The sequence below is a fragment of the Lampetra planeri genome, chromosome 31, assembly GCF_965212315.1.
Source record: "Lampetra planeri chromosome 31, kcLamPlan1.2.h2, whole genome shotgun sequence".
Taxonomy (NCBI): Eukaryota; Metazoa; Chordata; class Hyperoartia; order Petromyzontiformes; family Petromyzontidae; genus Lampetra; species Lampetra planeri.
In genome coordinates, this window is record NC_136137.1 from 11480074 (window position 1) to 11503420 (window position 23347).

Here is a 23347-nt window from a genome sequence, read left to right on the forward strand (position 1 = left end):
TGAGAGGGTCTGGATGAGAATATGGCCGTATGGGTGTGGGTCATGGTGAGAGTCGGGGTTAGTGTCTGGGTGAGAGTCTGGGTGAGCGTATTGGTGAGTGTGTGGGTGATAGTCTGCGTCAGTGTTTGGGTGAGGTTCTGGGTGAGAGTGTTTGAGTGAGAGTAGCGGGATGTGTATTGGCATGTTGTGGTTGGTGAGTAGCGAGGTGAGTTGCCAAAGTGATTTGCCATCGTGAGTATCGTGGTGAGTCGCGAGTTGACGATGTTGGTGAGTAACGGGGTGAGTGGCGAGATGAGTAGCCAGGGTGAGTAGTGGGGTTTGTAGCCAGGGTGAGTGTCGTGGTGAGTAGTGGGGTGAGCAGCGAGTTGTGCATCACCGCCGAACGGTGCGCGTGCCGGTCCCAGCCCACCCTCCTCCATCCACCTCCTCCACTTCCTCCACCTCCTCCTCCTCACCTGCGTCATGAGGCGGTCGGCTCCGGTGCCCTCCTCGTCCTTGAACTCCACGTCGGGGTTGTAGTTGGGGCTCAGCTCGGCGCGGAACCGCTCCGAGCCGCGCGCCACGCGCCCCGCCCCGCCGCCGCTGGCGCCCCGCGCCCCCTCGGGCGCGCGCGGCACGAACTGGCGCAGCGACAGCGGCGAGAGGCGACGCGCCGGACGGCGGCGGCCGCCGAGCGAGCGGCCCGGGCCGCACGCGACGGCGCCGCGCGGGAGGAGCGACGCGCAGACGGCAGCCGCCGCCAGCGAGAGCCACAGGAGGCGAGCCGAGCGGGGCGGACCCATCGCGGCGTGGACGGGGGGGGGGGGTCCAGGGGGGGGGATAGGGGGAGGCGCGCGGGGGGGGGGGTGGAGGGGGTGCAGTTGAGAGATGGTCGGGAGAGATGGAGGGTTTTGCAGGCGACCCAAGGTCCCTCTGGCGAATGGGACCAGCACCACCCCCCCCCCACTGTCTCCTCGAGGCGTCGCCTCCTTAAAGCCACTCCATTGACGACTGCACTCCAGCGACGACGACGATGATGATGATGACGACGATGATGAAGATGATAGGGGTGCGGAGGGACGATGCGTGAGGCTCCCTGCGGGAAGTCGACCTCTTGGGAGGGGGCCGCGCTTGGAGAGTCTCTGAGTGGGACGCGGAGTGGGCGAGCTCCGCCCGGCGGAGGCGTGGGGGGGTCCCTGGTGGACGGGCCGAAGAGCACCGGCTGGAGGGGCTCTTGGCGGAGTCTCGGCGGAACACGATGAGGGGGTCCTGGTCGTGACGCAGATGGTGGTGCAGGCAGACGGTGATGCAGACAGACGGTGATGCAGACAGACGGTGCGAGTCTCAGAGTCGCAGTCGCCAGGAGAGCCGAGTCCGCCGTGAGGGATCTTGATGAGAGAGACAGAGACGGTCCCGAGCCCCTCGCCTTGGGAGCCCCCGCGGGGTCTCGCGGTGCCCCCCCCTCACCCCCCTTCCACCCCAACAGAGTGCGGACCCTCACAGCCCCCTACGCGCCGCGCGACCAGCAGCAGCAGCCGCCTCGAGCGTGACCGGGACTCGCCACGTGTGACAGAGACAGTGAGAGAGCGTGAGAGAGTGTGAGTGCGTGAGAGAGGGAGAGTGTGAGAGAGTGTGTGAGAGTGAGTGTGTGAGAGTGAGTGAGAGAGTGTGTGAGAGTGAGTGAGTGTGTGAGAGTGAGTGTGTGAGTGTGTGGGAGTGAGCGAGTGTGTGAGAGTGAGCGAGTGCGTGGGAGTGAGCAAGTGAGAGTGTGTGAGTGAGCGAGTGAGTGAGAGTGTGATTGTGCGTGAGAGTGAGTGAGAGGGACACGCGCACGGGCAGCGCCGAGCGGGGCTGTGAGAGTCGCCCCCCTCCCTCTTCCCCCTCCCCCAGCTTAGACAGAGCGGCAGGGTGCCTCGTGATTGGCTGAGGGGTGGGCACCCTCCCCCGCCCCTCAGCCCATCGCACCCCCGCCCCCCCCCCCATTTCACTCCAAATAAACTCAACTCCCCACACCCCCGAACAATCACAACAATCTCCACCACCGACGCCCCCCACTTGCCAGCCCCCCACAACAACCACAACCCCCCCTCTCCCACAACTTCCACCCACTCATTGCCCCCCCCAACCGCCACAATCACCACCCCGCACCCTCCCAGCAACAACACAACCTGGACTGTCAAAGTCAATACCTCACGGCCCCCCACAATCAAACCTTCACGAACCCATAATTCCCCCCCCTCCACCCCCTTCCCGAACGGAATCGATAAATAATCGATGATAATCCCCCCGCCTCCCTCCCCCGCTTTCCTACCCCCAGCCCCACCCCACCCTCTCTCCCGCCCCCCCCACTGATAGAACAGCGCACGCGCATCGATCGGAGCCTGGCGAGACGCGGAGAGAGGCGGGGAGCGCGAGAGAGTGGGGAGACGAGGGAGAGAGTGGGAGAGAGGGTGAGAGGGAGGGAGGGTGAGAGCGGGGGAGACGGGGGAAAGAGTGGGGAGACGAGGGAGAGAGTGGGGAGACGGGGGAGAGAGTGGGTGGGAGGGTGAGAGGGTTAGAGGGGGGGGAGATGGGTGAGAGAGGGGGGGAGACGGGGAAGAGAGTGGGAGGGAGGGTGAGAAGGTGGAGGGAGACGGGGGAGAGTGGGACGGAGGGTGAAAGGGGGGGAGACGGGGAAGAGAGTGGGGAGACGGGGGAGAGGGAGGGAGGATGAGAGGGGGGAGACGGGGGAGAGAGAGGGGTGGAGAGAGAAACGGGGAAAAGATGTTTACCGCGGGGTTCAGCATCACCGGTAGCAGTATTATCATCGATGTGTGCCCAGTGAAACCTCGCTGAGTCTCAAGACTCGTAATGAGGAGGGTCCTGCCAGCTGTCCGCAGTGGGGAGCGATGTTGATGCTGCTGAGTGATGAGCAGGGTGATTGTTCCACGTGTTGATGTGTGTTCGATACGGGTGACACGAGGTGTTTCATCACAACGTCAACGGCATCATCGATGCACGATCCTCATCGTTTCATCTTTACCATCGACACATCATCGACACGTCATGGACACGTCATTGTCAACAGAATGATGATCTCAGCATCAGCATGCGTAACAGCAGCAGCAGACGCATCACCGCTCCCCAACCTCAGACACAACAACAACCACCGCCATTCACCACTCAGCGGTGGTGACGTCACCACGGCGCTTGTGCCAGGCTAGGTGCACCTTGTGGCCACTTGAGCTTCCGAAAGCTCGCTGGCAGGAGGTCATGGGACAGACCCAGGTGCCATTGGTTGATTGACTGAGATGACTGGCAGGTCCACCACTTATCTGCCCGGTGTTCCACTCGTTGTTGTGAGCGTCGCTCTTCGGCCCACCGTTGTTGTTGGAGCGCGACTGCCTCCAACTGCCCAGCAGCGTTCTTCACGAACCTCCTCCACAGAGGCCGATCTTGACACCGCTGATGCCAGTCATAGGCATGTCAACTCAGCTCCACATCCTCTTGTACCGCATCAGCTGTTTGGGCATGCGTTACCTAGGCATGCGGGCTACATGACCCAGTCAACGCAGCCTCGCCTGCCGGAGGAGATCACTGATGGGACTGTGTCCAGATCCTTCAAGAATCTGAGCTCCGCACACAATTCAGTGTGGTTAAGCCCAAGATAAATCGTAGGCAATCTGGCCTAAATGTTTCACACCGGCGCATATATTCGTTTAAAGGGCCCCACGTTTCGCAAGCAGAGAGAAGGTAGGGCATCACTTTTGCCAAGAAGATCCGAAGCTTCGTATGGAATGACAGACCAAGTAGGTTCCACACAGCGTTACGCAGCTGATGAAAATACAATGTCACTCGACTAATCACACTAATTATGTTTTGACCAAACACACCCATACAGACACACGGGTTAACAGCGTGTATTGTAGCTGATGAGATAGATCTACTCCGCCCGTGCTGCTTCTGCTGCTGTGAACTCGGACCCATAGCATACAGAGACTTTTAAACAACTCTTATTTCCGCCAGCAGCAACAGCACTGGAGGCGATTCCGATACGAAATACAGTCACCAGCAAACAAATAGCAAACACTATAAATCCACGCGCTGTGGCGCTAAATGCGCCGCCCACAACACAAAAGTCACGTGGTGGTGGTGGTCATCGCGCGCGCCATGGCGATGAGCGAGTGTTTCAGAAGGTGAACATGAGGGTGCCGTCCACGCTGGTACAGAGGCTTTTCCGGCCCCCCAGCATTCAAAGAAGACGTACACATTAACCGACATGTATGTGGTATGCATGCTCCAGCCGGAGCCGCGCATTGAGCAGGCCCCTGAACACTGGAAGCACAGAGCAGCCGTCAGTGTTACCTTCCAGCATCTTTTTCCTCGTTCTGTACACCGCCATCTTCGACTGAGCACAGGCGAAGTTGGCGAGGTCATGGCGCTTGTTAGCCAGGTAAGTCACCTCATATACGAAGCTGCTGTTGTAGAAGGGCACCCCTAGTTTCCTGAAAATGTCCCCCTAAAGGCGGAACATTGGTTTGAGGCGCTGGTAGCGTAAGTACTGGTGGGGCAGATCCTCCCTGGCACCGCAGTAAAGGCACAAGTCAGTTACCCCCGGCGAGATTCGGCTGAGCCACACGGCCGATGGCAACGTGCAGTGTGCCAATCTCCACTGGAGGTCACCGCAGTGTTTGGCTACGGGGGAGACTTGTACATTTGTTTCCACTGGGGGGCGGCCGCAATGAGGGGAGAGAAATGGTCTCTCCATTTTGTGTCTGAGACTCTGGTGATAACCTGGCAGCCTCGGGTAGTCGACCAGGCTCAAGTCCATCAGGAAGAGCTCCTTTCCATACCCCAGGCACCCCCCTGCATTCCTCGGCAGGGCAAGGGCCGGCGACTTCCAGGGTAGCTCCTCCCAGTCGTACAGCAGCCGCCTGACGGCCTTGAGCCTGAAACTCATGACCCTGGCGGCGACGTCCACCAGACCCTGGCCGCCCTCGCCCACCGGCAGGCAGAGAACACCCGGCCTGAGCCAGTGCTTTCCATGCCAGACGAAGTAAGCGAGTGAGCGGTTGACTCTGGTGAGTAGCCAAGCAGGAGGCTGGAGGGCCTCGGTCTTGTGCCACAGCACGGATGCTGCCAGGGTGTTAGCGACAAGCACTCGGCCCCTGAAAGACATCTGTGGGGCGAGGCGTGCCCATGTCAGTAATTTAGCCTCGATTGTGTCGGCCAACTCGGTCCAGTTGTTCAGAGCGACGTCGTGGGGGTTTCCCCAGTTAAACCCCCAGGTACTTGACTCCGTCGTCCTGCCAACTGACTCCTCCTGGGAGGAGCTCAGAGCGAACGCCGCCTCGCGACCCCAAACTCAGAGGGCCTCGCACTTGGCCCAGTTGACCCTGGTGGAGGAGGCCCTCTCGTACAACGCAACCGCCTGGCAGAGCGCGGAGACGTCGTGCGCGTCGTTGAGCACGACGCATCACGTCGTCTGCGTAAGCTGAGAGCCTGACGACCGCGTTCTCAGGTCCTGGGACCTTGAGGCCAGACAGATTTCGTCTCACGTGGCGTAGCAACGGCTCAATGGACAGGGGGTACAGCAGCACCGAGAGGGGGCATCCCTTTCTGACCCCTCTCGTCACAGGGAAAGGGGCGCCGAGCCGCTGGTTTATTTTCAAGAGGCTGAATGTGCCCGTGGACAGGAGCCTAGCGTGCGAGATGAAGGCCTGGCCGAAGCCGTGCGACAGAGAGGGTCCTTGTCTCTAAGTTCCCCAGACACTACTGATGGTACAATAAATGTCGAAATCGCTAGAGATTTTCTCTCGTGTTTCACCAATAGACTAAGGAAGCCTGACTGCCGATGAGGCACTGAATGTTGACACTTGTCAAATAGTGTTGCCTGTGTAGCACCAACGCTGCCAATAAGCTGCACGTCCGTGCGGCTGATGGAATGAGTAAGGATCGCGTGCGGTGTTTTTGTGGAGAGACGGACGTCTCTCCACCGCCACTGGGGAGACAAAGGCGGCCGGGCGTGTTGTTGGCAACCCACCTCCTCGGGTGCTGTGCCGGCCTTCGTAGGTGCTCGCTAACAGCACTTGCCCCAACAGTCGGTTAAGGCTATACGGAGAATCTTTGTCTTTGTATTCGTGGTGCTTGCTAACAGCACTTGCCCCAACAGTCTCTTGAGCCTCCACGGGGGATCTTTGTCGTATTTGTCGCTAAAGCGCAGCAAGTGGGTAGAGTTGGTGCATCTGCCGGTCATCTCAGTCACCTCAATATATTAAAACGTTTTTTTTTACTGACTAGGTAAGGCCTCCTGAGCTGTGTAGCTCTTTTTCAGAAGCGACATTGCCACAAATGATAGCCCATCGTGTGCAACTGTAAGGGAAGTAGCCAATATTCTCTTAAAGCGTGATGTCAATTCTAAATTTGGAGGGAAACCCGAGAGGTCCCGGAAAAAAATCCACGCAACGACGGGAAAAGAGAGACACGCAAAGTCCAAATATACAGCAGCAGCAGGCGGCAGGGTCGGCATAGAACCCACGACCTCCTGTATACCAGGCGAGGTAGTTAACATCTCGCCGCCGTGGCACGCGTCCACAACCCGTGAATAGTTGGCTGAGAGCATCTTATCGTATCGAGGAGCGTGGAGCTTGGGCAACCGCTGGTACCGCCGGCTCCTTGCTGCCTCGCGCAGCCCAGGACTTGCACCCCGCTCGCGGGAAGCTGCTGCCGCTGCGACAAATCCGACGCTGATTTATTTTTCTCTTCCAAATTGAACGCGACGGCCATCGACGGGGTGGCGGCAGCTGTGGGTAGTGCAGCTCTGCAGACGCAGCAGCGAGGGGTTGGTGGATCACACGCAAATATCGTGACACTCCCTTCCCGTGGGCGTCCGTGACCCTTGCCCGAGTTCCTCCGCCCTGCCCACACGCCGTGCTCACGCCCTCACCGGCGTGTGCGCCGTCTGTCCACCAGCCGGCGCTGTTACACTACGCATGTACAATAAACACTCATTAATTGGCCGATGACGCCTTCATATATAGAGGACCACAGATAATGGGCAATTGCGGGTAACGCCGGCTCCTCACTGCACGGCTGCTTCTGTCTTCCCGCTCCTCGACTGTGGTTCCTCCTCCTGGCGCCTCTGAGTCGTCCCCTCTCTCTCTGAGTCGTCCTCTCTCTCTCTCTGAGTCGTCCTCTCTTTCCCTCTCTGAGTCATCCCCTCTCTCTGAGTCGTCCTCCCTTTCTCTGAGTCGTCCCCCTCTCTCTGAGTCGTCCCCCTCTCTCTGAGTCGTCCACTCACTCTCTCTCGAGTCGTCCTCGATCTCTGTCTGAGTTGCCCCCCCCCCCTCTCTCTGAGTCGTCCCCTCTCTACGAGAGCGACGAGGAGCAGGCACCGTGCGGTGGAGACGACGAGTTACGCTTTGAAATCATCAAAGTGTTGGCGTTGTTGTTCTGGTGTTGATGAGAGGCTGGGTGAGTGTGCGTGCAGGTGAGTGTGTGGGGTGGAGTCGTGGCGCAGTGGTTAGCGCACTGCGATAAGAACCCGGCGACCCGACATCGATTCCCGCTCGCGGTCAACGTCGCTTTAAAAGTACCGGAACCGGGGCACGAGTCTCCCCTCTAGGTCGACTCGGCCTCGAATAGATGCCTGGTGCGGTGCGTAGTAAACATTGGCACTGAGGAGACAAAGGCGGTCGGGCGTGGTACTGGCCACCCACCCCCTCGTGTGCCGCGCGGGACCCTTCATAGGCGCTGCTGCTCGCTAACAGCACTTGCCCCAACAGTCTGCTCGGGCTAAGCGGGGGACCTTTGTCTGTGCTGTGAGCCAGTGAGATGCGGTTCGTTAGCCCGGGAGACGACGAGGGGCGGCCTCGCTCACCACCACCACCACCACGGCCGTCATTACGCGGGGGGAGCGCAGGGGGGGGGGGTGACAGGTGAATGACGAGACGCGTGTGAGGGGCGTGGCCTCCTCCTCCTGCCCACCCCCCTCGACCCCCACCCACCGCCTCCCTCTGCGCCTTCTCACACCCCTCGGGCCTCACTCCCACCAGCAACCCCCTCCCCTGGCTCCCCCTCCCCCCCGGCTCCCCCTCCCCCCTGGCTCCCTTTCCCACCAGCTCGCTCCCCCCCCCCCTGTACCCCCCACCGTCTCCCTCGCCTCCCCGCGTGTCTCGCCTCCTGTGATCCGTTCCGTGACCTCCTGCACCTAGCCTGGCACATCAGTCAACCCATAGCACCTGGATCCGTTCCGTGACCTCCTGCACCTAGCCTGGCACATTAGTCAACCCATAGCACCTGGATCTGTCCTGTGACCTGCACATAGCCTGGCACATCAGCCAACCCATAGCACCTGGATCTGCTCCGTGACCTCCTGCACCTAGCCTGGCACATCAGTCAACCCATAGCACCTGGGTCTGTCCGGTGACCTCTTACCAGCAGCAAGAGCCTTTCGACGCTTAACGTGATGGCCTCGAGGTGCACATAGCCTGGCACGAGCGCCGCGGTTATGCTCGCGGCAGCAACGGGGGGCCCGCGGCTTCGCGATGGGGCCCCCCACCCGGCCAGACGCAGGCCCCCCCGGTGGCCGTGCGAGGGAATGTCGCTTGCGGCCGCGGGTCGAGACGGCAGGCCTCAAGAACAGTCACCGGTGGCATTGGGAGTGCCGTATGAAGCGAGTGCGGGGCCTGTAGCATATGTTATGAAGGGGCCCTAAATTTGAAAAAAAAACATAAATATTAAAACACCAACTTTTTTACTTGCACGGTAAAGTAATTGTATGTTTTCATTTGCTATACAGCCAGATAATGCGACAAATCGCTAACCTTAAACAACCAGTCGTTCATAAAAGTTGAAGGCAGTAGAGTATGATAGTAATAGAGCAAGTGCAGAATCACTGAACCTGAATTTATAGCTTGAAAGCATTTAGCGCGGGGCCCTCGAAAGTGTGGGGCCCGTAGCATGTAGCCGCTACATATGTAGCGGCTACATATGTAGTGGCTACTAGGATATTCCGGCACTGGGCATGTGCCCCCCCCACGGTGGCACCGATTACAGGGGAGCGGCGGTGCGCTTGGTAAGCACTGCACTGCTCCAGCAAAGTCCAACTTGACTCATTCTGGGTCACTGAGAACGAAAACGATGCTTACAATTGTTGATTGGCTCTAGTTTTCAAGAGATGCTACCGAGTCAGTATGTACGACCCTCGACTTGGGAATCGCGGAGGATAAGTGAGTTATGAAGGTCGACCACAGCGGCGATTTGTGTGGCTGTGTGTCTGTCTGTGTCTGTCTGTGTCTGTGTGTGTCTGTGTGTCTGTCTGTGTCTGTATGTGTATGAGGCTGTGGGGAGCGGTGGTGTAGCGGTTAGCGCGCTGCGCTACGAACCTGGCGACCCAAGTTCGATTCCACCCAGTGACGATTATCTGAACCGGTCCTGGGCCTCCCCTAGGTCGACTCAGCCTCCAATGAGTACTTGGTTCGATATGTAAACATCGCCACTCGGGAGACAAAGGCGGCCGGGCGTGGTGTTGGCCACCCACCCCCTCGCGTGCCGTGCCGGCCTTCATAGGTGCTCGCTAACAGCACTTGCCCTTACAGTCTGTTAAGGCTATATGGGGGATCTTTGTCTTTGGCTGTGTGTGTTTGTCTGTATGTGTAGGGGGCAAAGGTGGTCTCAGTCAGTCGACCTGTGGCACCTGGGTCTGCCCCGTGACCTCCTACAGCGGGCGTTCGACACTTCACGTGGCCTCAAGGTGCACATGGCCTAGCACAAGCGTCGTGGTGACGTCACCGCCACTTAGTGGCGAATGGCGGTTGTTGTTGTCCGTGTGTGTGTGTCTGTCTGTAGGTGTATATTTGTATGTGTGTCTGTGTGTATGTGTGTATATATCTGCATGTCTGTGTGTGTGTCTGCATGTCTGTGTGTGTGTCTGTATGTGTATATCTGTATGTGTGTATCTGTATGTATGTCTGTATGTGTGTGTGTATATCTGTATGTCTGTGTGTGTGTGTCTATCTGTGTGTGTGTATATCTGTGTGTGTGTCTGTATGTTTGTGTGTGTATGTCTGTGTGTATGTCTGTGTGTGTGTCTGTGTATGTCTGTGTGTGTGTCTGTGAGGCCGTGAGCTCAACAGCGTTGCTCTTAACAGAGTCCGGTGCTTCTGTGCTGCCCCTCTGCGCGTCGTGGCTGGTGGTGTCACCGCCTGTCACCGCCTCTGCCGATCCACCTCGCGCCCTGCGCCCTGCCCCGGCTGCTACTCTACAAGACGCCGCCGTCCCACAGCCGCAGCCTTGGGGGGGCTTGCTGCCGTGGTTTGGTGCTGGTTGTTGTTGTTGTTGTGGTGGTAGTTTGGTGGTGCTGGTTGTTGTTGTTGTGGTAGTTTGGTGGTGGTGGTTGTTGTTTGTTGTGGTTTGGTGGTGGTGGTTGTTGTTTGTTGTCGATGTAAGTATGAGCATTTATTTGTTTATTTTCCTGCCTTCATGAGCGCCACGGCAGTCTGCCTTTGTCTACGCGGAGGTTGTGGGGGAGGCGGTGGGGGGGGGGAGACGGAAGGGAGGGGGGCAGGGTGGGGGCTTTGATCCATGAACCCCCCCACCCCCCAACGCCCCCCCCTCCTCTTCCCAAGCCCCCTCTCCTTGCACCTTCACCTCGAGCCAAGCCCGGGTCACAGAGTTCCCAAGGTGGTAAAGGCGCAGGCCTGTAATGACTTCTCACGGCCACTGCTGCGGGAGGGAGAGAGCCCCTCCGGGGAGGGGGGGGGGGTTCAGGGTGGAACTGCAGCGACTCCTTCCACCACCACCGCGTCTCCCACGCGGGCCCTGAACACCTCGACAAGAAGTGTTCAGCACCCCACCCGTCACCACGCCACACACCACCTGCCGGTCACACACCAACCTTGTGTGTGGAGCCACTGGCACTGAGAAGTCGGGGAGTGTGAGTCGGTGATGGGAGTGTGAGTCTGTGATGGGAGTGTGAGTCGGTGATGGGAGTGTGAGTCGGTGATGGGAGTGTGAGTCTGTGATGGGAGTGTGAGTCTGGTGATGGGAGTGTGAGTCGGTGATGGGAGTGTGAGTCTGGTGATGGGAGTGTGAGTCGGTGATGGGAGTGTGAGTCTGTGATGGGAGTGTGAGTCTGGTGATGGGAGTGTGAGTCTGGTGATGGGAGTGTCAGTCTGGTGATGGGAGTGTGAGTCGGTGATGGGAGTGGGAGTCGGTGATGGGAGTGTGAGTCTGGTGATGGGGAGTGTGAGTCTGGTGATGGGAGTGTGAGTCTGGTGATGGGAGTGTGAGTCGGTGGTGGGAGTGGGAGTCGGTGATGGGAGTGTGAGTCTGGTGATGGGGAGTGTGAGTCTGGTGATGGGAGTGTGAGTCGGTGATGGGAGTGTGAGTCTGGTGATGGGGAGTGTGAGTCTGGTAATGGGAGTGTGAGTCGGTGCTGGGAGTGGGAGTCGATGATGGGAGTGTGAGTCGGTGATGGGAGTGTGAGTCTGGTGATGGGGAGTGTGAGTCGGTAATGGGAGTGTGAGTCTGGTGATGGGAGTGTGAGTCTGGTGATGGGAGTGTGAGTCTGGTGATGGGAGTGTGAGTCGGTGGTGGGAGTGGGAGTCGGTGATGGGAGTGTGAGTCGGTGATGGGAGTGTGAGTCGGTGATGGGAGTGTGAGTCGGTGATGGGAGTGTGAGTCGGTGATGGGAGTGTGAGTCTGTGATGGGAGTGTGAGTCGGTGATTGGAGTGTGAGTCTGGTGATGGTAGTGTGAGTCTGTGATTGGAGTGTGAGTCGGTGATTGGAGTGTGAGTCGGTGATGGGAGTGTGAGTCTGTGATTGGAGTGTGAGTCTGGTGATGGGAGTGTGAGTCGGTGATGGGAGTGTGAGTCTGGTGATGGGAGTGTGAGTCGGTGATGGGAGTGTGAGTCTGTGATGGGAGTGTGAGTCTGGTGATGGGAGTGTGAGTCTGGTGATGGGAGTGTCAGTCTGGTGATGGGAGTGTGAGTCGGTGATGGGAGTGGGAGTCGGTGATGGGAGTGTGAGTCTGGTGATGGGGAGTGTGAGTCTGGTGATGGGAGTGTGAGTCTGGTGATGGGAGTGTGAGTCGGTGGTGGGAGTGGGAGTCGGTGATGGGAGTGTGAGTCTGGTGATGGGGAGTGTGAGTCTGGTGATGGGAGTGTGAGTCGGTGATGGGAGTGTGAGTCTGGTGATGGGGAGTGTGAGTCTGGTAATGGGAGTGTGAGTCGGTGCTGGGAGTGGGAGTCGATGATGGGAGTGTGAGTCGGTGATGGGAGTGTGAGTCTGGTGATGGGGAGTGTGAGTCGGTAATGGGAGTGTGAGTCTGGTGATGGGAGTGTGAGTCTGGTGATGGGAGTGTGAGTCTGGTGATGGGAGTGTGAGTCGGTGGTGGGAGTGGGAGTCGGTGATGGGAGTGTGAGTCGGTGATGGGAGTGTGAGTCGGTGATGGGAGTGTGAGTCGGTGATGGGAGTGTGAGTCGGTGATGGGAGTGTGAGTCTGTGATGGGAGTGTGAGTCGGTGATTGGAGTGTGAGTCTGGTGATGGTAGTGTGAGTCTGTGATTGGAGTGTGAGTCGGTGATTGGAGTGTGAGTCGGTGATGGGAGTGTGAGTCTGTGATTGGAGTGTGAGTCGGTGATGGGAGTGTGAGTCTGTGATGGGAGTGTGAGTCTGGTGATGGGAGTGTAAGTCTGTGATGGGAGTGTGAGTCGGTGATGGGAGTGTGAGTGGGTGATGGGAGTGTGAGTCTGTGATGGGAGTGTGAGTCTGTGATGGGAGTGTGAGTCTGGTGATGGGAGTGTGAGTCTGTGATGGGAGTGTGAGTCTGGTGATGGTAGTGTGAGTGGGTGATGGGAGTGTGAGTCTGTGATGGGAGTGTGAGTCGGTGATGGGAGTGTGAGTGGGTGATGGGAGTGTGAGTCGATGATGGGTGTGTGAGTCTGTGATGGGAGTGTGAGTGGGTGATGGGAGTGTGAGTCTGGTGATGGGAGTGTGAGTCTGTGATGGGAGTGTGAGTCGGTGATGGGAGTGTGAGTCTGTGATGGGAGTGTGAGTCGGTGGTGGGAGTGTGAGTCGGTGGTGGGGAGTGTGAGTCGGTGATGGGAGTTTGAGTCTGTGATGGGAGTGTGAGTCTGTGATGGGAGTGTGAGTCGGTGATGGGAGTGTGAGTCGGTGATGGGAGTGTGAGTCTGTGATGGGAGTGTGAGTCGGTGATGGGAGTGTGATTCGGTGATGGGAGTGTGAGTCTGGTGATGGGAGTGTGAGTCTGTGATGGGAGTGTGAGTCGGTGATGGGAGTGTGAGTCTGTGATGGGAGTGTGAGTCGGTGATGGGAGTGTGATTCGGTGATGGGAGTGTGAGTCGGTGATGGGAGTGTGAGTCGGTGATGGGAGTGTGATTCGGTGATGGGAGTGTAAGTCGGTGATGGGAGTGTGAGTCTGTGATGGGAGTGTGAGTCGGTGATGGGAGTGTGAGTCTGTGGTGGGAGTGTGAGTCTGTGATGGGAGTGTGAGTCGGTGGTGGGAGTGTGAGTCGGTGGTGGGGAGTGTGAGTCGGTGATGGGAGTTTGAGTCTGTGATGGGAGTGTGAGTCTGTGATGGGAGTGTGAGTCGGTGATGGGAGTGTGAGTCGGTGATGGGAGTGTGAGTCTGTGATGGGAGTGTGAGTCGGTGATGGGAGTGTGATTCGGTGATGGGAGTGTGAGTCTGGTGATGGGAGTGTGAGTCTGTGATGGGAGTGTGAGTCGGTGATGGGAGTGTGAGTCTGTGATGGGAGTGTGAGTCGGTGATGGGAGTGTGATTCGGTGATGGGAGTGTGAGTCGGTGATGGGAGTGTGAGTCGGTGATGGGAGTGTGAGTCTGTGATGGGAGTGTGAGTCGGTGATGGGAGTGTGATTCGGTGATGGGAGTGTGAGTCTGGTGATGGGAGTGTGAGTCTGTGATGGGAGTGTGAGTCGGTGATGGGAGTGTGAGTCTGTGATGGGAGTGTGAGTCGGTGATGGGAGTGTGATTCGGTGATGGGAGTGTGAGTCGGTGATGGGAGTGTGAGTCGGTGATGGGAGTGTGATTCGGTGATGGGAGTGTGAGTCGGTGATGGGAGTGTGAGTCTGTGATGGGAGTGTGAGTCGGTGATGGGAGTGTGAGTCTGTGGTGGGAGTGTGAGTCGGTGATGGAAGTGTGAGTCGGTGATGGGAGTGTGATTCGGTGATGGGAGTGTGAGTCGGTGATGGGAGTGTGAGTCGGGGATGGGAGTTTGAGTCGGTGATGGGGAGTTTGAGACTTAACTCAGAGGTCACCAACGAAAATAACATGAAGAGGCATTTTTTATTCCAATTGAATCCGGTAACAACAGCAACAACAACAGCAACAACAACAGCAACATCAGCAACAGCAACAACAACAGCAACAACAGCAACAACAAACCCCACTCAATATCTCAAGAGTGGCCATGCAGTGTGATGATGAATCCGAGACGGTGGTGGTGGTCCCGCTAATAAATCACGGTGACGACTCCAGGCCTTGCGGCTGCTGCACCGCAGCTTGCCGGCCCGTGGTCTCTCCCGCTTGCTACGAAGCGGTATTCGCGTAACGTGCCGCTGCTGATGTGCGCCGTGGAATAGAAGTGCACCGATGAAGTCCGGCACGGCACACGAGGTAATGTGGAGTGGCCAGCACCACGCCCGGCCACGCACCCACCAACGAACCCTCTGACACGCAACACGGCCACGCACTCACGCCGCACAACAGGCGGAAACGTACAACCTTGACGCAGAAAGGCGCCCGAGTCACGAGTTAAACCGCGGTGCTTCGTGACGTGAGGCCCCAGCGTGCCCACTGCGCCACCCTGGCCGCCCACACGTCACAGGCAGCACGCAGACGCCTGCAACCTCATCCCCGTGGAGCTCTCGCCCAGGGGAGCGCTGCCCTCTACTGAATGTACCAGCGCGTCACTCGGAATAATACATGGATCTCAGAGGTAGCTCTGTGAGAACCATTGCCACACTTGCTTTGGGAAAACGACCAACACGGGAATCATCAGCATCACCGTCAGCTACGAAAGCGACGCTGTGGAGAAAACGCGCACAGTGTAACTAAACACACCGGCGGACGTCGCCTCCTCCCCCCCTCATCTCCGGCTCTCCACATAAAACAAGTGCGAGTCGTACTGACGCCACCCACCAGCCCACGGGACCTTCCGGCAGTGCATCACCTTCAGCAGCATTCATTCAAAGCAAGCAAACTGTCGAGCGGTTTCGACCCACGGTGTCTCATCAGCAGAGTTCGCCTTGCTTGAACCGATGCGAGAGGCAGGGACCGTCTGCTTCACAACATCAGGTGCCTCGTTCTCGGTATGCTTCGTGCGTTACGTGTCGTGACAATGAACGAGCGCTGACATGTGGGAGGGAGCCGGAGCAGCCAGAGAGGACAACCCACGCGGCGTGCCAGGAGCACCAACACTCCATCCCACACAAATGGAACAGAGACCACATTTTGCTGGACCGCCACCTTCTCCTCCTGGGCGAGCCAGGGTACGGCAACTCCTCGTCGCCCACTCATGGGTAGGGAGTTTCATAGCCCGTCTGTGCCTGATCCACCAACCCTCGCTGCTGCTACCTGCTGCCTCCACAGCGCCGGATGCCAGGCAGGAGCCACGAGCAGCATCAGCGCAGCTGCCGCTGCCTCTGCACGCTGCCCATGGTGCTAGCGGTGGACACAGAGTCGAGTCCCGTCTTGAGCTGTGCCCCTGTGAATGTGTAAACCACACAGCCCAGCCGAGTACCGTGTCCCACCTCCACACACCACCCATCCTGACGTCGCTCTCGTCAACCGCTTGCACGCGGTGGTGCGTTCAGCCCCCCCCCAACCCACTTGTTGCAGAGTTCCGCGGTTCGATGCCAGTGGCCGACCTGGTGAACCCCTTTTCCATTCCAATGACGTACGTGTATATACGTGCACGTCATCGGTTTTTCTTCCGATTCCGTTTCCGATGACGTACACAGATAAAATAACTTTATCGGTGCCGAGGCTCCCACAAGGCCATGCGGGAGGGCGCGTTTGGCAGTTTGATGCCAGCTATCAAAGAGTGCGGCGGTCGTGTCGCTACAGATCTCCGCGGTGAGCAGAGTGTCTTTAAAACCAATGGCGACTACGCCTCTCAAAATAACATCAAGGCTGAGCTGCTTGCGCGTCCCGAGATTTCGCGCCGAACGGGACCCACCCTGCACATTGCAGACGAACCCGAACGGGAAAGGTGTGTATTAACCGTGAGCATGTACCACGTGTGTGCCCTCTGCCTGCACGGCTGACGTGAGAGATCCCGTGATGGCATCCGTGACAGAGTAGTCCACGCGTGCCAGGGTCACGCTCCATATTTGGAGAAAAGTGTTACGAAATGATTTGCAAATGAATGCATTAGGGAAGAAAACGCGCAGAGAAAGAGCATCCCTCCTCCTGCCAACCAGGGACATCTGCCGCTGGGGCTGCCCATGGGCTCCAGAGGTCGTTCTCACACCTTTGTTTTTTGCGGACCACTTCAAAGTTGCGTGGGGGTTCTCGACGTTGGTGAACTTTGGTTTTCTTTCCCTTCCTACAAATTAATGCACGCAACTCAGATTTGAGTAACCGCACTTCTTACCTTTAGGGAGATTAGCACGTTAATATATGATGATAAGCCACTTCGTTGAGCTAAAAGTTGTAATAGCCAGGTCGCTTCTGAAAAAAGAGCTATAACAGCTCGGTGGGCCTTAACTGACAAATCAAAAAATTGTTTAGAGCTAAAAAATCCTCCTGCTTCTGTATTTGGACTTCAGGGCGGCAGCAAGTGACGCAAATTCCGTCTCGCACGTGGCATCGGAAAGTGGACCACCTTTGTCCGCGCGTTCTGGTCACCCTCCACGTGTCTCTGAATCCAAAACTTCAATTAGCGAATCATCTTCTAAATCCTGACCGTAATGCTCCCGCGCAAAAGCACTCTTGTCCCCTGGAGCAGCCGCTCACAAACCCTGAAAACATTTCGCGGATCGCCACACGCTCCCAGTAGTTATTTATTTCCTTGGTGAGGACCCTCTACCTCCCATCCCGACCTTGCGGTGGCCTCACGGAGCAGCAGGGCTCCCGCGGGACCACAGTTCCGGGGTTCTCTCTCTCTCTGCCTTGGAGGGTAAACGAAGCGGCAGCCCGCTGCTTCCGATGCCGGCTGGATTACAAATCCCAGTTGTTGGGTTCCGCTTCAACTGGAATCGCTCACGACCCTTCAAACGGTTTCCCAACGGCACACATCGTGGTCTTCAATCTCATCTCTTAAATATAAACACGCGTCGAGATTATTTCGATTATTTTTTGCTGCAGTAAATGTCAAACGTGGTAATAAGCTATACTTCGTTGAGCTTCTGAAGAAAGACGTTTATAGCTTAGTGAGCTTTACCTGGTACGAGAAAAAAACATAGTGACGTTTTATTTGTATATTTTTAAGTGATTTGTTTACGTTTCCTATACTTTGCACTCCTGTCGTGTTTTGCTACTGTTTGTTGCTGTAACGTTCTGACCCCGTGCCCCTACTGGACATCTGCGAAAAATAGCTCATCGGATTCCTCCAGAACAAATACACGCTCAGATTCTGACGGTGTTTTTCTTCTCAGGAAACCATTTCGCCTTCACACAGAAAAGCCCTATAATGCTGTAAATGTGCTGAAGTCAACGTTATTTACGTGGCCTGCAATCAAGTCAAGTTTCTTTGATCATTGCACTGATGTTTTTTGTCCCTCTCCGAGACTTCCAAAGCAGTCATTGGAACTCCCTGCAGCTCCCACGCTCGGGTCATCAAGGCGCGTGCGTGTATCGGAGAGGTACGCCAATCGTGAGGGCCAGGGTGAATCGTCAACGCAGCTTGCTATTCGGAAGGGATGGTCTGCTAGAAACACACGGCGAAGTGCTTTGCCTCTTGACAACCACCAGACTTCTGTGTGAAGAGGAAATTGGACATGGGCAACTACCCACTTCATTTAATGGTACGCTGAACATTCGAGAATTTGTACAGCGTGCTTTTGTTGAATTAAGTCTTCACGTCGAATCAAAAACGGCCTTCATTTCCACTGGCATTGAATTGCCTGTGAGTCTATCTCAATGAGATGCCACGTCGTGGATACGAGCCATCACCACGCGAGCGAGATGTTAACTACCTCGCCTGGTGTACAGGAGGTCGTGGGTTCGATCCCGACCCTGACGCCTGCTGCTGTATATTTGGAATTTGCGTGTTCTCTCTCTCTCCCCGTTGTCGTATGGATTTTTCTCCAGGACATCCGATTTTTTCCCTCCACGTTTAAAACCAACATCACGCGTTTAGAGTATTGGGCTGCTGTACATTTCCACACGATAAGCCGTTTCGTTGAGCTATCATCTGTGATAGCCAGGTCGCTTCTGGAAAAGAGCTCTCTAGCTCAGTGGTGCCTTACACCTGGTAAATATAAAATGTTTACAGATTTACCCCCACTACGTATTCCCGTCATTGCACCATCAGTGCACAGCCCGGCACAACGAAGCCAATCAATGCCTTGCTCCTCCACAAAATATCGACGAGCTGAACAACGTTCTGCGGTTCTTCGCGAGAGACACAAACAAAATACCTGGGCACTACTTTCCACCTTTACTCTTTGGTTATATCGCTAAAGTCACGTAGGTACAAAATAAAACAAATCACGACGTTTCGATTGCAACACAAGCAATCATCGTCAGGTGGGAAAACCACGAGAGAGAGAGCTGCCGTGGTAAGAGGTGATATAGGTAAGAGAGGGGGGAGGGGCAAGGGGGGGAGAGAGAGAGGGGGGGTAGGGGGAGGGGAGCGCTGCGTGGACGCGAGTAGAGGGACGTGAGGCTGGGGGTGAGGGGGGGGAGTTAACTCGGAAAAAATTTACCCGTAAAAACAAAGTTTTTCACTATAAATCCTTTATATGCGTGGCGGCTAGAGTCCTCTCGTCCTCTGGCTTGAGATGGCTGCCACCTATGGGTCAGATGATTGCCTGCCACCATTAAGCAATTGGTAATTAAATATAAAAACAATCCTAAAAAGTGTAAAATTTCGCAAAAAAATTTTCACCAAAATTAATTGTCACGCACAACGAGTCTGTGTGGAAAATGTCAGCTCGATTGGATCACGGGAAGTGGGTTAAAAAACGACCGAAAGATTTGCACGGTCGTAAGCGCACAAGCAAGCAAGCGAACTTAATATAAAGGATTTAAAAATAGAGTAGTGGTACCCGGCAGATATGATAGACAACAACCATAAAGCAGTTAGGGTTTTACCTGGTTAATAACCGAAAGAGTATGGATTCCTGCAGTCACGAAAGCTTCAAATCCAGATTTCACTTTCCACCTTCCCCGCTCACGGCTGATGCACGCAAGCCGGTCGGCGACGCTGGCGACATGGGTGGCCTCATCCAGTTCGGGATGCTAACAACAGCCGCCGCTCACACCTTCCACGAACAATGTCTTTCCCCAAGAATAATAACACTCACGTCACGTCCGCTTGCAAAACGGTGTCTACTTGGTGTTGGAACATCTTAACACCAGAAAGGGTCAAATCGTATTCTTGTTTTTCATACTTGATGAGTTAAGGCCTCCACACAGTGGCGCTGTCTTTCTGTTTGTCATTCCATGGAGGAGCGTGGTCAGCCAGGTGAGGTGTTGGCCGGCTCTCTGTGTTGTGTTGCATCCTGTTTCTAAGTTTACTGTGTTTGTATTTTCTCATTCATTCTTACCTGATGATGGTTGCTTGTGTTGCAATCGAAACGTCGTATTCTATTATTATTTGCTTTTATTTTCTACGTGACTTTACTGAAAGAACCAAATAGTAATCAATACGTTATGATGTTTAACACGTAGGCTTTCGGGACCAAGATCATCCATGATAGAGGTTTTCTTTTTGGGTTAGATCGCGTAAATATATAAATGTGTCGTTAAACCCGTACTCAGAATGTAAATGTTGTGGCTTGGCTCTCCAACACACCGGTGTACTGTACTAGTGACGAATTGGCACGTTCTGTGGCAAACCTTAGTAATTGGCTGTGTCGGGTAGTGGCGGGTTTAAGAACACATTTATATATTTACACGATCTTAACAAAAAAAAACCTCTATTATGGATGGATACTTTATGATACTGGCAATAAAAAAAATGTCCCACTGATTGAATCAATTGCCCGCCTTGTACGCGAGCTGCCGCATCGCAGGTGCACGCGGTGGCATTTGATGCGAGGCACGCAAGCCCAGCCGCCAGGCCGCCTTCTCCGCGCACCTTGCAGACGCCAGATACATTCGCTGCAGGCACAAGAAGGCTGTCCTCTGCGTTCCTTCCCCCCCCCCCCCAAGACTGCGTGGCTTGCCCTGCTGTGGCGCATGAGCAAACGATTTCCTAACCCCCCCTTCTTTCAACTAGAAAAAAAAATCTAATTCAGTTTTTTTTTTATAAATCTCTGAAAGCGTCGTGTTTGTCTCCAAATGACGCTGGAGCTGTACGGACTTCACACTTTCCGTTCGCCGGCAACTACGTAGTGAAGCAAGGCATCGCGCCCTTGGTCCCCGTGGTCACCAGTCCGTGTGAAGGCCGGGTTAGCCCCCACCCCCAGCCCCAACCGCCCCTACACCCCCAGCCCCCACCCCTCAGCCCCCCCCCCCTCACACCCAGCCCCCACCCCTCAGCCCCAGCCCCCCCCCTCACCCCCAGCCCCCACCCCTCAGCCCCAGCCCCCCCTCACCCCAGCCCCAGCCCAACCCCCAGCAACCCCTCACCCCCAGCCCCCACCTCTAGCCCTAGCCCCCACCCTGATCCCCCAGCCCCCACCCTCACCAGGTGAGTCGGGCACGGCAGCCCCTTCCGGGGGGAGGGGAGGGCGAGGCCCCCACCCCCAGCCCCAACCGCCCCTACACCCCCAGCCCCCACCCCTCAGCCCCCCCCCCCTCACACCCAGCCCCCACCCCTCAGCCCCAGCCCCCCCCTCACCCCCAGCCCCCACCCCTCAGCCCCAGCCCCCCCTCACCCCAGCCCCAGCCCAACCCCCAGCAACCCCTCACCCCCAGCCCCCACCTCTAGCCCTAGCCCCCACCCTGATCCCCCAGCCCCCACCCTCACCAGGTGAGTCGGGCACGGCAGCCCCTTCCGGGGGGAGGGGAGGGCGAGGCCCCCACCCCCCACTAATGGCTCATTAACGTTAAGTGCCTCCCCCCCCCCATGTCCCATGAGAGACACCACGCGGGTATAACAAACAACAACAATGACGAACACAACATGCACAACAAAAAGAACAAACAACACACAACAACATCAACAAACAACCACAACATCAACGCACAACCACAACATCAAAAAACCACAACATTAACACACAACAACGTCAACATACAACCACAACAAACAACAACAACAACAGACGACTGCAAAATAATTGGCAACAAATAAAACAACAACTAATCACAAGTCGAGTCGGGTGATTTAACCAGAGGCCCCCCCCACCGCCCCCCCCCCACAACCGCCCCCCAACAACCGCCCAAGCCACGTGGCCACAGTCCCTGCTCTCAGACGTTGTCAGGGCCGGGCTTGGTTACAGTTGCCATGGCAGCCGTCAACTCGATTGGTCCTCACGTCTGAGAAAAGGTGAGGAGGAGAGGAGGGAGGTGTGGATGGGAGGGAGGAGGAGGGGGAAGCGATGAGACATCACCAACATCACCAACATCACCAACATCATCAGCATCATCACCATCATCATTATCAACATCACCATCATCACCATCATCACCAACATCACCAACATCATCAGCATCATCACCATCATCATTATCAACATCACCATCACCATCATCACCAACATCACCAACATCATCAGCATCATCACCATCATCACTATCATCATTATCAACATCACCATCATCACCATCATTACCAACATCACCAACATCACCAACATCACCAGCATCATCACCATCATCATTATCAACATCACCATCAACATCACCATCATCACCATCATCACCAACATCACCAACATCACCATCATCACCAACATCACCAACATCATCAGCATTATCACCATCATTATCAACATCACCATCATCACCATCATCACCAACATCACCAACATCATCAGCATTATCACCATCATCACCATCATCATTATCAACATCATCACCATCATTATCACCACATGTTACAGGTTGGGTGTGTATAATCATCACCTGTAATCATCATCCACAAATCACTACCATCATCATCATCCCACTTACACACCCTACTTATACTAAACCCCTCTACCTGTAACACACCTCTACCTGCATCGCACACCTAAACCTGTAACACAAATCTCTACCTGTGTAGTGTACTCATAGACACTGGTAGGAGGTACCCTATCTCTTATATTCGGGCCTTCACAGGCTTCCGGGATAACTACATACTGGTCGGGGCAGCCACCATGCTGCCAGACCCACAGCTTGAAGAGGTCAAAGATCACGATGACGACGGTATTTGGAAGTCCATTCCAACTATGTACGATCCACTGTATCGATCCATTGCCGGAACAATACCCACAACTACAACCCGCACGAGGGACATTGCCGCGAACACAGGGTCACTTACAACACCTTGGTTCATGGAGTGTACCGATCGCGGAGAAAATCCTTTGGCGGTCCATCCACTATATTTCAAAGTAAAAGGTCCGCGGCCGCCGGACCTAGTCTCGATTCCTCAATTCCCGGTGCTGCCGGTGAGGACTTCACCTAGTGCTGCTTGTGCTAACCCGTGCCACATGGGGGCGGAGGCCACTGCCATTTCTTTCTTGCTGCGTCGCAGCCCAGTTGTGCCCCGTCTACCTCTACCAACCGGCCGATCAGCCTACAGGTGAGATGGTAAACCTCGGCCGGCGTCATGGAGGTATCTTGGAGCATCAGACCCCTCGCCTTCCACGAGGCTTCTTTTATAGCCAACAAAACGGCCCATGCCTGGGCCCAAGCCCTTCCCACTTTACACCGAAAGAGTCCCCAGATAATATTTGGCGTCGTGACCTCGGCCGGATGGAAACGGGCTAGCAAAGGCCGGCACATCTCCCACACCTCCAGTGCAAAGGGACATCGCACAAAAAGATGGCTCGCGTACTCGTCCGAATCACATCCCCTTGGGCATTTAGGGGTGTGAGACATACGGCGAGAGTGCATAAACCCCCTGCCTTCGATGGCTGTACCGGGGGAATTTCCACCTTGTACAGATACAATGAGAGGCTGATCAATGCCCGGGATAGCTCCCTATTGGTCAACCATGTTATGTTTGCCGATGATCTGGAAATTGCTGCTCACTCAGAGGATGAGTTGGAGGCGCTGCTATTTAACCTGGAGCTTGCCACTAAGAGGTGG

The 23347-nt window shown here is 55.9% G+C and overlaps 1 protein-coding gene across 1 annotated transcript in view; it reads right to left on the minus strand.

Moving 5' to 3' along the window:
• The window catches only part of LOC144729029 (indian hedgehog protein-like), a 119898-nt gene extending 119116 nt beyond the window's left edge, over positions 1-782 (minus strand). The window contains exon 1 of the mRNA XM_078608860.1: positions 456-782. Within this exon, the coding sequence (XP_078464986.1) occupies positions 456-782 (327 nt within the window). The remainder of the gene's footprint in view (positions 1-455) is intronic.
• Positions 783-23347: the final 22565 nt, after the last annotated feature.